The sequence below is a fragment of the Oncorhynchus mykiss genome, chromosome 10 (assembly GCF_013265735.2).
Source record: "Oncorhynchus mykiss isolate Arlee chromosome 10, USDA_OmykA_1.1, whole genome shotgun sequence".
In the NCBI taxonomy this organism is placed as follows: Eukaryota; Metazoa; Chordata; class Actinopteri; order Salmoniformes; family Salmonidae; genus Oncorhynchus; species Oncorhynchus mykiss.
This window is the reverse complement of record NC_048574.1, coordinates 75,033,849-75,050,208: the sequence shown is the minus strand read 5'-3', so window position 1 is coordinate 75,050,208 and position 16,360 is coordinate 75,033,849. Positions and strand designations below refer to the sequence as shown.

Below are 16,360 nucleotides of genomic sequence, written 5' to 3'. Positions count from 1 at the left end.
AATATATCTCCCATTTCCATATGTTTTTAGTTGTGTTAGTTTCAACAGCACCAACAACCTGATTTGTCCTCTAACCAGGGAGGTAAAATATATCTCCCATTTCCATGTGTTTTTAGTTGTGTTAGTTTCAACAGCACCAACAACCTGATTTGTCCTCTAACCAGGGAGGTAAAATATATCTCCCATTTCCATATGTTTTTAGTTGTGTTAGTTTCAACAGCACCAACAACCTGATTTGTCCTCTAACCAGGGAGGTAAAATATATCTCCCATTTCCATATGTTTTTAGTTGTGTTAGTTTCAACAGCACCAACAACCATATTTGTCCTCTAACCAGGGAGGTAAAATATATCTCCCATTTCCATGTGTTTTTAGTTGTGTTAGTTTCAACAGCACCAACAACCTGATTTGTCCTCTAACCAGGGAGGTAAAATATATCTCCCATTTCCATGTGTTTTTAGTTGTGTTAGTTTCAACAGCACCAACAACCTGATTTGTCCTCTAACCAGGGAGGTAAAATATATCTCCCATTTCCATGTGTTTTTTAGTTGTGTTAGTTTCAACAGCACCAACAACCAGATTTGTCCTCTAATTGATATCAGTGACTTATTGCTACTTGTCAGAACAACAGTGTTTCTGGTGCTGGTGCATTTTAAAAGGTGCTTGTTTCAGTAATATGATTATTGTTGCAGATGTTTGTGCAGATGGTACATTTTATGTTTAGGTTTTCAGTATCACAAATGGTTTCTGCATATTGGTTATTGATTTGGACACATTAAAGCTGTGTTTTGACATTGGGCTGTACCACCAAGCTAAATGTCATTGAAAAGACGTTGAAAAGAAGACGATACCCAACGTCCAATATACGTTTGGTTTTAGTTGAAGGTTGTTGTTAATAACGACTTGAAAACAACTTAATTTCAACGTTCTTGCAGTTTAGACACATTGACTGTTGTGGAAAATATTGAATCAACTATTTCACCAAACCAGAACCTGTGAATTCAACTAGACTTTATTACAAACAGTAACAAAGCTGAACAATTCCATGGAAGAACTGACTCTTCATTCTTAGTACTTGGCTTTTATACAGTCTGACCCTTACATAACATTCTAACCACTACCCTGCTGCCCCAATAATACACTAAATACATGTAATATAGCCTATACAGTCTGATCCTTACATAACATTCTAACCACTAGGCTACCCTGCTGCCCCAATAATACACTAAATACATGTAATATAGCCTATACAGTCTGATCCTTACATAACATTCTAACCACTACCCTGCTGCCCCAATACTACACTAAACACATGTAATATAGCCTATACAGTCTGATCCTTACATAACATTCTAACCACTACCCTGCTGCCCCAATAATACACTAAATACATGTAATATAGCCTATACAGTCTGATCCTTACATAACATTCTAACCACTACCCTGCTGCCCCAATAATACACTAAATACATGTAATATAGCCTATACAGTCTGATCCTTACATAACATTCTAACCACTACCCTGCTACCCTGCTGCCCCAATACTACACTAAATACATGTAATATAGCCTATACAGTCTGATCCTTACAAAACATCACACTCCTACTGGGGCCTATAACTGATTATCTAATGTTCCTGTCCACAGGTCTTCACAAGATCAGACCGATGTTGTCTTGATCACCAGATCATATATGGTTCAGACACGTCTTGTTAGTCTACCTTTCCTCATCTACACAGATTCTGTTTATGTTCTGTTTTTTACATGTCTAATAGTTGACTCGATGTTGATCCAGCTTTGTACAGTCAGATGGGCTCAGCCTTCATTCTGCTAACACATGTCTAATAGTTGACTCGATGTTGATCCAGCTTTGTACAGTCAGATGGGCTCAGCCTTCATTCTGCTTACACATGTCTAATAGTTGACTCGATGTTGATCCAGCTTTGTACAGTCAGATGGGCTCAGCCTTCATTCTGCTAACACATGTCTAATAGTTGACTCGATGTTGATCCAGCTTTGTACAGTCAGATGGGCTCAGCCTTCATTCTGCTAACACATGTCTAGTAGTTGACTCGATGTTGATCCAGCTTTGTACAGTCAGATGGGCTCAGCCTTCATTCTGCTAACACATGTCTAATAGTTGACTCGATGTTGATCCAGCTTTGTACAGTCAGATGGGCTCAGCCTTCATTCTGCTAACACATGTCTAATAGTTGACTCGATGTTGATCCAGCTTTGTACAGTCAGATGGGCTCAGCCTTCATTCTGCTAACACATGTCTAATAGTTGACTCGATGTTGATCCAGCTTTGTACAGTCAGATGGGCTCAGCCTTCATTCTGCTTACACATGTCTAATAGTTGACTCGATGTTGATCCAGCTTTGTACAGTCAGATGGGCTCAGCCTTCATTCTGCTAACACATGTCTAGTAGTTGACTCGATGTTGATCCAGCTTTGTACAGTCAGATGGGCTCAGCCTTCATTCTGCTAACACATGTCTAGTAGTTGACTCGATGTTGATCCAGCTTTGTACAGTCACATGGGCTCAGCCTTCATTCTGCTAACACATGTCTAGTAGTTGACTCGATGTTGATCCAGCTTTGTACAGTCTGATGGGCTCAGCCTTCATTCTGCTAACACATGTCTAGTAGTTGACTCGATGTTGATCCAGCTTTGTACAGTCAGATGGGCTCAGCCTTCATTCTGCTAACACATGTCTAATAGTTGACTCGATGTTGATCCAGCTTTGTACAGTCAGATGGGCTCAGCCTTCATTCTGCTAACACATGTCTAATAGTTGACTCGATGTTGATCCAGCTTTGTACAGTCAGATGGGCTCAGCCTTCATTCTGCTTACACATGTCTAATAGTTGACTCGATGTTGATCCAGCTTTGTACAGTCACATGGGCTCAGCCTTCATTCTGCTAACACATGTCTAATAGTTGACTCGATGTTGATCCAGCTTTGTACAGTCTGATGGGCTCAGCCTTCATTCTGCTAACACATGTCTAGTAGTTGACTCGATGTTGATCCAGCTTTGTACAGTCAGATGGGCTCAGCCTTCATTCTGCTAACACATGTCTAATAGTTGACTCGATGTTGATCCAGCTTTGTACAGTCAGATGGGCTCAGCCTTCATTCTGCTAACACATGTCTAATAGTTGACTCGATGTTGATCCAGCTTTGTACAGTCAGATGGGCTCAGCCTTCATTCTGCTTACACATGTCTAATAGTTGACTCGATGTTGATCCAGCTTTGTACAGTCACATGGGCTCAGCCTTCATTCTGCTTACACATGTCTAATAGTTGACTCGATGTTGATCCAGCTTTGTACAGTCACATGGGCTCAGCCTTCATTCTGCTAACACATGTCTAATATTTAAACTCATATTGATTATCTACTTCAAAGAGAACAGTATAGTTACCATGTCTGGAAAATCCTCCCACGCAGTCATTTAGGAACAAATTGTTATTTCCAATCCCAGCCAAACCCGGACAACGAGCAGGTGTCCACATACTTTTGTTGATTTCGTGTATATACTGCAGGCAGGCAGAGGCAGGCAGGCAGGCAGGCCTCCCCCTCTCCTCTCCTCTTCTCCCTTCTCTCCTCTTCTCCCCCCCCCCCCCCCCCTCTCCTCTTCTCCCCCTCCTCTCCTCTTCTCCCTTCTCTCCTCTCCTCTTCTCCCCTCTCCTCTCCTTTTCTCCCCCCTCCTCTCCTCTTCTCCCCCTCTCCTCTCCTCTTCTCCCCTCTCCTCTCCTCTTCTCCCCCTCTCCTCTTCTCCCCCTCTCCTCTCCTCTTCTCCCCCCTCTCCTCTCCTCTTCTCCCCTCTCCTCTCCTCTTCTCCCTTCTCTCCTCTCCCCTTCTCCTCCTCTCCTCTTCTCCCTTCTCTCCTCTTCTCTCCCCTCTCCTCTTCTCCCTTCTCTCCTCTCCTCTTCTCTCTTCTCTCCTCTCCTCTTCTCCCCCCTCTCCTCTTCTCCCTTCTCTCCTCTTCTCCTCCTCTCCTCTTCTCCCCCCCTCCTCTCATCTTCTCCCTCCTCTCCTCTCCTTTTCTCCACCCTCTCCTCTCCTCATCTCCCCCCTCTCCTCTTCTCCCCCTCTCCTCTCCTCTTCTGCCTCTTCTCCCTTCTCTCCTCTCCTCTCCTCTTCTCCCTTCTCTCCTCTCCCCTTCTCCCCCTCTCCTCTCCTCTTCTCCCTTCTCTCCTCTTCTCTCTTCTCTCCTCTCCTCTTCTCCCCCTCTCCTCTTCTCATCTCCCCCTCTCCTCTTCTGCCCCCTCTCCTCTCCTCTTCTCCCCCCTCTCCTCTCCTCTTCTGCCCCCTCTCCTCACCTCTTCTCCCTTCTCTCCTCTTCTCCCCCCCTCCTCTCCTCTTCTGCCCCCTCTCCTCTTCTCCCCCCCTCCTCTCCTCTTCTCCCCCTTTCCCCTTCTTCTACCTCCCCTTAATTTATTTTATATAAATTAAAGGATGGGAGGGAGACAGAGAGGGGGAGGGGAAGGGAAGTAGGGTAGAGAGGGAGGAGGGGGAGAGAGAGAATATATTTTTATCACTGTCTTCTCACCAGTGATGTCATCATAACCAGTAACCTTTTCCTCTCTTGGCCCAGCCCAGCCCAGCCTGACCCTGACATATCGCATTAGGCCTGTTGAGTTGACTTGGGTAACAGACCTCTAGCTTCTACACCACATCCCCCCTTCTCCTGCTCTAACATGAGACCTCATCAGTACTCATTTTGGGTGCTGGTACTGTTTATATTTAGGTGCTGGAACATTAAGCCAATATTCTATAAGAGGTGAACTGAATCATTAGAAAGTTAGAGGTGATATTATAGGACACACTATGTGTAACTTTGCTGCTCTGTCAGCAGTTTCCTGTGGAGTTTTTCTAATGTCAGTGTTTCCTGTAGCTAGGTGGGTTTAACCACTGATCTTGTCTGCTTAAAAGTGGGTCACATATAAGTAAGGAAGTAATGAGCTAGAAGTCATATAGCCAAGCAGTATTTCTCAGGAGGGGGAGGGAGAGGAGAGAGAGAGAGAGCGAGAGAGAGAGAGAGAGAGGACTTACTGACAGACTGGGTTGGGAGAAGGAGACAAGGGAGAAGGAAGAGAGATGGGAGAGAGAAACTCAGCAAAAAAAGTAAAGTCAGTTTTCCAGGACCCTGTCTTTCAAAAGATAATTCGTAAAAATCCAAATTAGTTCACAGATCTTCATTGTAAAGGGTTTAAGCACTGTTTCAAATGCTTGTTCAGTGACCCATAAACAATTAATGAAAATGCACCTGTATAACGGTCGTTAAGACACTAACAGCTTACAGATGGTAGGCAATTAAGGTCACAGTTTTGAAAACTTAGGACACTAAAGAGGCCTTTCTACTGACTGAAAAACACCAAAAGAAAGATGCCCAGGGTCCCTGCTCATCTTCCTGAACGTGCCTTAGGCATGCTGCAAGGAGGCATGATAACTGCAGATGTGGCCAGGGCAATAAATTGCAATGTCCGTACTGTGAGACTCCTAAGACAGCTCTACAGGGAGACAGGATGGACAGCTGATGATCCTCGCAGTGGCAGACCACGTGTAACAACACCTGCACAGGATTGGTACACCCAAACATCACACCTGCGGGACAGGTACTGAATGGTAACAACAACTGCCCGAGTTACACCAGGAACGCGCAATCCCTCCATCAGTGCTCAGACTGTCCACAATAGGCTGAGAGAGGCTGGACTGAGGGCTTGTAGGCCTGTTGTAACGCAGGTCCTCACCAGACATCACTGGCAACAACGTCCCCTATGGGCACAAACCCACCGTCGCTGGACCAGACAGGACTGGCAAAAGTGCTCTTCACTGATGAGTCGCGGTTTTGTCTCACCAGGGGTGAGGAAGGAATGAGCATTACACAGAGGCCTGTACTCTGGAGGGGATCGATTGGAGGTGGAGGGTCTGTCATGGTCTGGGGTGGTGTGTCACAGCATCATCGGACTGAGCTTGTTGTCATTGCAGGTTGTCTCAATGCTGTGCGTTACAGGGAAGACATCCTCCTCCCTCATGTGGTACCCTTCCTGTAGGCTCATCCTGACATGACACTCCAGCATGACAATCCCACCAGCCATACTGCTCGTTCTGTGCGTGATTTCCTGCAAGACAGGAATATCAGTGTTCTGCCATGGCCAGCGACGAGCCCGGATCTCAGTCCCATTGAGCACGTCTGGGACCTGTTGGATCGGAGGGTGAGGGCTAGGGCCATTCCCCACAGAAATGCCTGGGAACTTGCAGGTGCCTTGGTGGAAGAGTGGGGTAACATCTCACAGCAAGAACTGGGACATCTGGTGCTTAATACTTAATGCAGCTGGTGGCCACACCAGATACTGACTATTACTTTTGATTTTGACCCCTCCCCCCTTTGTTCAGGGACACTTACTGACAGACTGGGTTGGTAGAATGAGACGGGGGAGGAGAGAGTTTTTGGTGGGGGGAGGCACAAGGGGCTGTCGGTAGAGTGAGTATAGGAGAAGGGGCTGTCGGTAGAGTGAGTATAGGAGAAGGGGTTGTTGATAGAGTGAGTATAGGAGAAGGGGCTGTCGGTAGAGTGAGTATAGGAGAAGGGGCTGTCGGTAGAGTGAGTATAGGAGAAGGGGCTGTCGGTAGAGTGAGTATAGAAGGGGTTGTCGGTAGAGTGAGTATAGGAGAAGGGGTTGTCGGTAGAGTGAGTATAGGAGAAGGGGCTGTCGGTAGAGTGAGTATAGGAGAAGGGGTTGTTGGTAGAGTGAGTATAGGAGAAGGGGTTGTCGGTAGAGTGAGTATAGGAGAAGGGGTTGTCAGTAGAGTGAGTATAGGAGAAGGGGTTGTCAGTAGAGTGAGTATAGAAGGGGTTGTCGGTAGAGTCGAGGAGAAAAGCCAGAGACCGTCGGAGAGGCAATGGAGCTGTTGGAGGAGGGAGATCGGAGAGAGATGTTGGTTAGGTGTATTTTGCACCGCACTCGCCCTGAAGAGCATGTCATCAGTCCGGTGCAACCTGTGCCGGCTCCACGCACTCAGTCCAGAGCCTCCAGCGATGGTCAACATTCCAGATCCTCCAGTGATGGTCAACATTCCAGATCCTCCAGTGATGGTCAACATTCCAGATCCTCCAGTGATGGTCAACATTCCAGAGCCTCCAGTGATGGTCAACATTCCAGAGCCTCCAGCGATGGTCAACATTCCAGAGCCTCCAGTGATGGTCAACATTCCAGAGCCTCCAGCGATGGTCAACATTCCAGAGCCTCCAGCGATGGTCAACATTCCAGAGCCTCCAGTGATGGTCAACATTCCAGAGCCTCCAGCGATGGTCAACATTCCAGAGCCTCCAGTGATGGTCAACATTCCAGAGCCTCCAGTGATGGTCAACATTCCAGAGCCTCCAGTGATGGTCAACATTCCAGAGCCTCCAGTGATGGTCAACATTCCAGAGCCTTCAGCGACGGTCAACATTCCAGAGCCTCCAGTGATGGTCAACATTCCAGAGCCTTCAGCGACGTTCAACATTCCAGAGCCTCCAGTGATGGTCAACATTCCAGAGCCTCCAGTGATGGTCAACATTCCAGAGCCTCCAGTGATGGTCAACATTCCAGAGCCTCCAGTGATGGTCAACATTCCAGAGCCTCCAGTGATGGTCAACATTCCAGAGCCTCTAGCGACGTTCAACATTCCAGAGCCTCCAGTGATGGTCAACATTCCAGAGCCTCCAGTGATGGTCAACATTCCAGAGCCTCCAGTGATGGTCAACGGTCCAGAGCCTCCAGTGATGGTCAACATTCCAGAGCCTCCAGTGATGGTCAACATTCCAGATCCTCCAGTGATGGTCAACATTCCAGATCCGTCAGCGATGGTCAACATTCCAGATCCTCCAGTGATGGTCAACATTCCAGATCCTCCAGTGATGGTCAACATTCCAGATCCTCCAGCGATGGTCAACATTCCAGAGCCTTCAGCGACGGTCAACATTCCAGAGCCTCTAGCGACGGTCAGCATTCCAGAGCCTCCAGCGATGGTCAACATTCCAGAGTCTCCAGCGATGGTCAACGGCCCGGAGCTTCCTGCGCTGGTGCCACGGCCGGAGTCTTCCTCTGCGCCGGTGCCCAGTCCAGGCACGGCTTTCAGCCCAGCTTCATGGCCGGATCTGCGGTCTGAGCGGGTGCTTCGTCCCTCAACAGGGCCGCCACCGAAGCTAGTTGCCCACCCAAACACTCCCCATCCAGTTTCAGGTTTAACTGTCGGAGTTTGTAACTTTGGCGGAGGGGGGGGGGGGGATGTCACGCCCTGACCATAGGGTTCTGACCATCAGCTGTCCCCAGGGTTCTCTATGGTGCAAAAGGTCAGAGCTTGACTTGGGGGTGTTCTAGTCTTGAATGTCTATGTTGGTGTGAGTATGGTTCCCAATTGGAGGCAGCTGATGATCGTTGCCTCTAATTGGGGATGATACTTAGTGGGGTCCTTTTCCCACCTGTGTTTGTGGGATATTGTTTTGTTTTGGTTCAGTGCTCTGTGCTCTACAAACTTCACATTAATTTATTCTGTGTTGTTTTTTGAAGGTTCACTTCAATAAATATGTGGAACTCTACTCACGCTGCGCCTTGGTCCGCTCATTATGTCTACAACAAACGTGACAGACGTTGGTAGAAGGAGACCAGGGAGGAGGGAGAGAGATAGGACTTATTGACAGACTGAGTTGGTAGAAGGAGACAAGGGAGGAGGAAGAGAGAGATGAGAGAGAGATGAGAGATGAGATGAGAGAGAGATATAAGACTTATTGACAGACTGGGTTGGTAGAAGGAGACCAGGGAGGAGGGAGAGAGAGATGAGAGAGATAGGACTTATTGACAGACTGGGTTGGTAGAAGGAGACAAGGGAGGAGGGAGAGAGAGATGAGAGAGATAGGACTTATTGACAGACTGGGTTGGTAGAAGGAGACGAGGGAGGAGGGAGAGAGAGACTGACATATAAATCAACTGAATATATTTGTATCACCGACTTCACCAGTGATGTCATCATAACCAGTAACCTGTTCCTCTCTTGGGCCTTAGTGGAACATTAAGCCAATATTCTATAAGAGGTGAACTCAAGCAGTAGAAAGTTAGAGGTGATATTATAGGACACACTATGTGTAACTTTGCTGCTCTGCCAGCAGTTTCCTGTGGAGTTTTTCTAATGTTAGTGTTTCCTGTAGGTAGTTGGGTTTAACCACTGATCTTGTCTGCTTAAAAGTGGGTCACATAGAAGTAGGGAAGTAATGATATAGAAGTCATATAGTCTAGCAGTATTTCTCACTCTTCAGTCCTCTCTTTATGACAGTAGACTTGTTTCGTCAGTGGAGCCCCAGTTAGAGGCAGATATGATACCTGCAGTGGTACTGATGACCCTGTTGTGGAGCAGAGGTAGGATGCTCTTATACTGCTATACACTTGTGACAGTTACTGAGATATGTTTTGATATTGTAAGATATATTATAATTTGCAGGGTTAGTAAAATAACATACAACTGGAAGCAGACAGTAAAAATGTGTCTCAAAGCAGGACAATGATGTGATCACCTGTAAATGTACTTTACTGTAGTCTAACTGTCCATCTGGGGACAGGCACTAATGTCAGTTAAGTTGTGATCGTGTCATGCATCTGACTGTTGTATATTCAGTGTGTCAATGATTGATTGTATCTGTCTCTATGTAAATGAATGAGAGTATATATTATGTATTATATATTATATTGGTGTTATGTTAGAGTAGGAGAAGGGAGGGGTGTAGATGCTAGAGGTCTATGAGCTGAGTCAAGATCAACAGGTCCAACACTATGAGAGAGAGAGAACGAGAGAGAATATGCGCGCGAGAGAGAAAGAGAGATGAGCAGCGTGAGAGAGAGGAGAGGGGAGGAATGGGGTGAGCAGAGGAGAGAGAAGGGGAGGGGAGGGGACAGAGGAGGGGAGAGAGGGGGTATGTGTGAGAAAAGGGGAGTGGAGAGAGATTGGTGGAGGAGAGAGAATGAGAGAGAATGGGAGGGGGGAGGGGATAGGGGAGAAGATGATGATGATGAGAGAGGGGGAGAAGAGTAGAAGAGAGAGGAGAAGAGGGGAAGAGAGGAGAGTGGGGAGAAGAGGGGGTGGGTGAAGAGGAGAGGGGTAGAAGAGGAGACGAGAGGGGAGAAGAGAAGGGAGAGGAGTAGTGGAGAGGGGGAGAAGAGTAGAGGTGGGAGGAGAGGGGAGGAGGGGAGAAGGGGGGAGAAGAGGAGAAGAGAGGGGTTGAAGAGGAGAGGAGAGGGGGAGAAGAGGAGGAGAGAAGAGAAGAATTGAGGAGAGGGGAGAGTAGTAGAGGTGAGAGAAGAGGGGAGGAGAGGTGCAAGGAGAGGGGAGGAGAGGAGAAGAGAGGGGGAGAAGGGGAGAAGTGAGGTGGAGAAGGGGGGAGGGGAGGAGAAGAGAGGGGTTGAAGAGGAGGAGAGAGGGGGTGAAGAGGAGAGGGTGAGAAAAGGAGAAGAGAGGGGAGAAGAGTAGAGGGGGAGAAGAGTAGAGAGGGGAGGACAGGGTAGGAGAGGAGAGGAGAAGAGAGGGGGAGTTCATTAACTCAATTCTACTGTCAATGTTTGTCTATGGAGATTGCATGGCCGAGTGCTTGATTTTATACATCTGTCAGGAAGGGGTGTGGCTGAAATAGAATCCATTAATTTGAAGGGGTGTCCACATACTTTTGTATATATAGTGTATGTACACATGGGTGTTGTTGCACCATACCAACGATAAGCCTGTCTTCCTCATCACATCATGAAAGGTCATGTTGATGTTCATTTCACCTCTGCCTTTCTCTTCCTCTGACTCCTCCCTTTCTCCTTTGTTTCTCTCTATCTCTCTGTCTCTCTCTTTCTCCTCAGATCTCCAGGCTCAAAGCGTCAGTCCACCAGGTAGGTAGAGTATAAATCTACAGTGATTATAGCAGTTCAATATTAGTCAACTTTATTACCTACATGGAGAAATTCATGTGTCCATACAAACCATTCTAAAACCCAATAACAAGTTGTGTTTTATGGAACTACTAATACTTGTCAACCACAAAGCATTACTGCTGTTAGAATAACAGAATCACTGTCATCATCTGTCCTCACCACTGTGTTTTCCTCTCTGCTGTTTACAGCTGAATACTCAGTCAGACTGGTGGATGGGACCACTTCCTGTTCTGGGACAGTGGAAGTCTTCTATGAAGGAGAGTGGTCAGGTCTATGCAATAGGTGGTGGGACATGATGAGAGAGGTTAAGGTTGTGTGTAGAGAGCTGGACTGTGGGAATCCTGTAGCTGAATCTAGAGGACCTCTGGTTGAATATGGAAGAAGAGGAGTCACACCATATATTAGTTGCTATGGACATGAGTCTTCTATTAGACAGTGTGACATCACAGGAGGACCTGGTTTCTGTGATGGTGAATATTATCGTCATGTGACCTGTTCAGGTAAGAGACTGGTCATATTGAGAGATTTATTTATACATTATACAATATTACTATGTATCATGTTTTATGTGTTTTTATTTCATTTAAATAGAGGGAGAGATGTCAGATGTATTTAAACATTAGATTTGTGTTTGTCATATTGGTTTATGGGAGATGTTCATGGGCAGATCATTGTAGTTCAGATGGTACTGAAGTGAAGCTGCCTGATGGATGTCCAGCTGTTTATTTTCTAGAAAGTGAAGTGAACTTATTCCTGTCTCCTACCTGCATTATTCCCAACCCTATCCTGAGTGACTAAGAACCCATTTCTACCTCTTACAGTATCAAACATAGCAAACTACTATCTTTTATCCAACATATTTGTGTTTAGTCCTTGACAGTGTCATCAACAAAACTGATTGAATGTTCAACCAACTCTTTTTCTCCAGAGTCTGTGCGGCTTGTGGATGGAGCTGGTCTCTGCTCTGGGAGAGTGGAGGTGAAGTCCAATCAGTCCTGGGCCTCAGTGTGTGAAGCTGACTTTGACTGGCAGGATGCAGAGGTAGTCTGTGGGGAGCTTGGCTGTGGGGCTCCTGCAGCTCTACAGGGGGGGCTCTATGGAGAAGGTGAGGGTCAGACCTGGGATAAAGAGTTCCAGTGTAAAGGCAATGAGTCCCTTCTCCTGGACTGTGACACCTCAGACAGAGAGAACAACACCTGCCTACCTGGTAATGCTGTTGGACTCACCTGCTCAAGTAAGAAACAGTTTGTCACTCAATCTCACCTGGAGTGAAGAATATGAGAGACAATATAGGTGTGTTTTAGTGAGAAAATAGTAAGATTACTGTCTCTCTCTTTTCTTTTCTCAGAGCATGACGATGTGAGGCTGGTGGGAGGAGGCAGTCGCTGTGCTGGTGGAGTGGAGCGGTACGACCAGGGAGAGTGGAGGACTGTGGGAGCTGTCAAGAATCAGGAGGATGTAGCTGCAGTAGTGTGTAGACAGATGGGTTGTGGCTCCACTGTTTCAATAATACCTGGAAACACCACTAGAGTGTTTAGAGCTTCCTGTTATGGGTCTGAGTCTTCACTGAGGGAGTGTTTGAGAAGTTATGATCTCCTTCCTGGACTCACAGTGATCTGCTCAGGTAATAACAAGATACACTATATGGTCAAAAGTATGTGGACATCATTGGATTTAGCCACACCATTTGCGGACAGGTGTATAAAATCGAGCACATACAATCTCCATAGACAAACATTGGCAATAAAATGTTCTTACTGAAGATCTCAGTATATTTCAGCTTGGCACATCTAGGAGCAACAACGGCTCAGCCTTGAAGTGGTAGACAACACAAGCTCACAGAACGGACCACTGAGTGCTGAACCACGTAGAGCTTAAGAATAATCCTCTGTTGTAAAACTCACTGCTGAGTTCCACATACTTTTGTCCATGTATTATATCTCCTTCCTGGACTCACAGTGATCTGCTCAGGAAATATATCAACATATTATAATTATATTCAACTGATTTCCTTCATTCATACAACTTCCTCTGCACCTCTCATGATGACTGTTTAACTTGTCAGTCTGCTTTACTAAATAGATCACTCAGTCAAGTAGGAATCAAATACAACTTACATATCCCAGAATGCTTTTGTGTTTGAGTGTTATCTCAGTGAACGTCTCTACTCACTACCACTGTCACGTCATGTTATTGTCACATCTAAATGAGGAAAGTAGTTGAGGAGCTACGTTTTCTTTTTCTCTCCTCTTGTTCCAGATGTCCTGCTTAAGCCTGATATCAACATATGTTGTCTCAGTGACTGTAGGCCCACTACTCATGTTGCCCTGTGAGGGAGGGTGGCTGGCACTGTTACATGCTGATGTTATTGTCATATCTATAGGAAACTAGTTGAAGAGGTTTTTCTTGTTCTCTTTTATTGTTACAGATCTCCTGGTCCAGCCTGATATCTTCCTGACTGACTCAATGAGATGGGTCTTCAGGGGCCAACTGGGGACCAAGATGATAAGGGGCTACAGCTTCCCCATCACCTGCTCCACTCAGCCACAGTACCCAGGAGGCTCCTTCCTCCTCACGTTCACCGGCTCCAACAGAACCCAGACCCAGCCAGCTGTCAATCACTCTGCTGCCTTCCTCTTCCCTGCTGCAGATGACTCCCACCAAGGGAACTACAGCTGTGTTTATGAGAATTATGTTTTCTCTCATAACTTCTCCTCCGAGAGTGAGCTCCTCTCCCTCACCATCACAGGTAACTGAACATGAACCAGACTTCTCACAGATCTATCTGATGATGATCAGTCCCCTCATCAAAGGTGTTTCTGTTTGCAGCCTCTCCTCTACCAGCCTTCATCATCAGACACGTTGTAGTGCTGCTGATCCTACTGACATCCATCACCACCATCTACCTGTACTACAAGGTAAAGACATTTACTCAGACGTTACAAGTCATTTAAACTAGAGGGAGAGGGTGAGGGGGAGGGGGAGAGTGGGAGGGAGAGAGATACTAGAGAGTAAATGTCTGACTGTTGGTGCTGTGTCTCCCTAGCCCACCAGGAGGCAGAAGAGAGTGAACAGGGTGAGTAGCATGGATCTTTATGTCAATGCCATGGAGATGGTCTCTCTGAGCTCCAGAGCTGAAGCTGGACCGGGAGAGGAGAGAGCAGCCCAGGGGACGGAGTAGGAGTAGAATGAAGCTGACCCTACATGCTGATCTTAGGTCAGTTTTGTGTTTTAAATTGATGGTCAGCAGTGGACTGGTGTTTAAAATGTGGTGACAAACCTGAAGTGGTTCTAATTTTAATAACAAGTTCAGAATTAGTTTATCTTTCTAGAACCTTGGAAGAAATCTAAAAGTAGTGACTGCAACCACCATTATTCATTTAGTTTGGTTTTTACCACCAGAGAAACATGGGGTTACGGTAACATGGGATTTGGGGTAACATGGGGTTTTGGGTAACATGGGGTTTTGGTAACATGGGGTTTGGGGTAACATGGAGTTTGGGGTAACATGGGGTTACGGTAACATGGGGTTTTGGGTAACATGGGGTTTTGGGTAACATGGGGTTTGGGGTAACATGGGGTTATGGGTAACATGGAGTTTTGGGTAACATGGGGTTCTGGGTAACATGGGTTTTGGTAAATGGGTTTTTTGGGTAACATGGGTAACATGGGGTTTGGGTAACATGGGTTTTTGGGGTAACATGGGTTTTTGGGTAACATGGGTTTTTGGGTAACATGGGGTTTGGGTAACATGGGTAACATGGGGTTTGGGAAACATGGGGTTTTGGGGTAACATGGGTTTTTGGGTAACATGGGGTTATGGGTAACATGGGGTTCTGGGTAACATGGGATTTGGGGTAACAGGGGATTTGGGGTAACATGGGATTTGGGGTAACATGGGATTTGGGGTAACATGGGGTTCTGGGTAACATGGGGTTTTGGTAAATGTTTTTGGGGGGTAACATGGGGTTTGGGTAACATGGGTAACATGGGGTTTGGGTAACATGGGGTTTGGTAACATGGGGTTTTGGGGTAACATGGGGTTTGGTAACATGGGGTTTTGGGGTAACATGGGGTTTGGGGTAACATGGGGTTATGGGTAACATGGGGTTATGGGTAACATGGGGTTTGGGGTAACATGGAGTTTGGTGTAACATGGAGTTTTGGGTAACATGGAGTTTTGGGTAACATGGAGTTTTGGGTAACATGGGGTTTTGGTAAATTGTTTTTTTTGGGTAACATGGGGTTTGGGGTAACATGGGGTTTGGGGTAACATGGGGTTTGGGGTAACATGGGGTTTGGGGTAACATGGGGTTTGGGTAACATGGGGTTTTGGGTAACTTGGGGTTTGGGGTAACTTGGGGTTTGGGGTAACTTGGGGTTTGGGGTAACATGGGGTTTTGGGTAACATGGGGTTTTGGGTAACATATTGTTTGGGTAACAGGGGGTTTTGTTAACAATCGGTTTTTAATTATTTTAAGAGAGCAGCTCAATTACGTCTGTTTCATGTTCCAGTATTGCTTCTTATCTTTCTTTTTTTTGTCTTATTTAGTGTCTCTTAGATTCTTTATCTTATTTAGTGTCTCTTAGATTCTTTATCTTATTTAGTGTCTCTTAGATTCTTTATCTTATTTAGTGTCTCTTAGATTCTTTATCTTATTGAGTGTCTCTTAGATTCTTTATCTTATTGAGTGTCTCTTAGATTCTTTATCTTATTGAGTGTCTCTTAGATTCTTTATCTTATTGAGTGTCTCTTAGATTCTTTATCTTATTGAGTGTCTCTTAGATTCTTTATCTTATTTAGTGTCTCTTAGATTCTTTATCTTGAAGTGTCTCCATTATTAGTCCAGGTATTATTATAATTGTTGTTGTTTACCTCTCATGATGTTATTGATTAGAAATGTTATGATATTGATTATGATGTAGATTAGTGTTATGTTGTTAGTAGTATATAGATAATGATGTTATTGATTATAAATGTTATGATATTGATTATGATGTAGATTAGTGTTATGTTGTTAGTAGTATAGAGATAATGTTATTGATTATAAATGTTATGATATTGATTATGAAGTAGATTATTGTTTTGATGTTGCTCTCTAAACTGCCATGTAATCAACTAAATGCTTTTAATAAAATTACAGGCTGTTAGTCTTGTGTGATTCCCCTCTTGGACAGACTACAACATACATTATGAATTAACTGAAATCAGTCTGGTGTGATTCCCCTCTTGGACAGACTACAACATACAGTATGAATTAACTGAGATCAGTCTGTGTGATTCCCCTCTTGGACAGACTACAACATACAGTATGAATTAACTGAGATCAGTCTGTGTGATTCCCCTCTTGGACAGACTACAACATACAGTATGAATTAACTGAGATCAGTCTGTGTGATTTCC

The 16,360-nt window shown here is 45.5% G+C and overlaps 1 protein-coding gene across 1 annotated transcript in view; it reads left to right on the top strand.

Annotated features, from left to right (window-relative positions):
• LOC110516473 (CD5 antigen-like) overlaps nucleotides 1-14,479 on the top strand; it is a 49,947-nt gene extending 35,468 nt beyond the window's left edge. The window contains exon 8 of the mRNA XM_036933980.1: nucleotides 14,003-14,479. Coding sequence (XP_036789875.1) covers nucleotides 14,003-14,137 — 135 coding nt within the window. The 3' untranslated portion in view covers nucleotides 14,138-14,479. The remainder of the gene's footprint in view (nucleotides 1-14,002) is intronic.
• The last annotated feature ends 1,881 nt before the right edge of the window (nucleotides 14,480-16,360 follow it).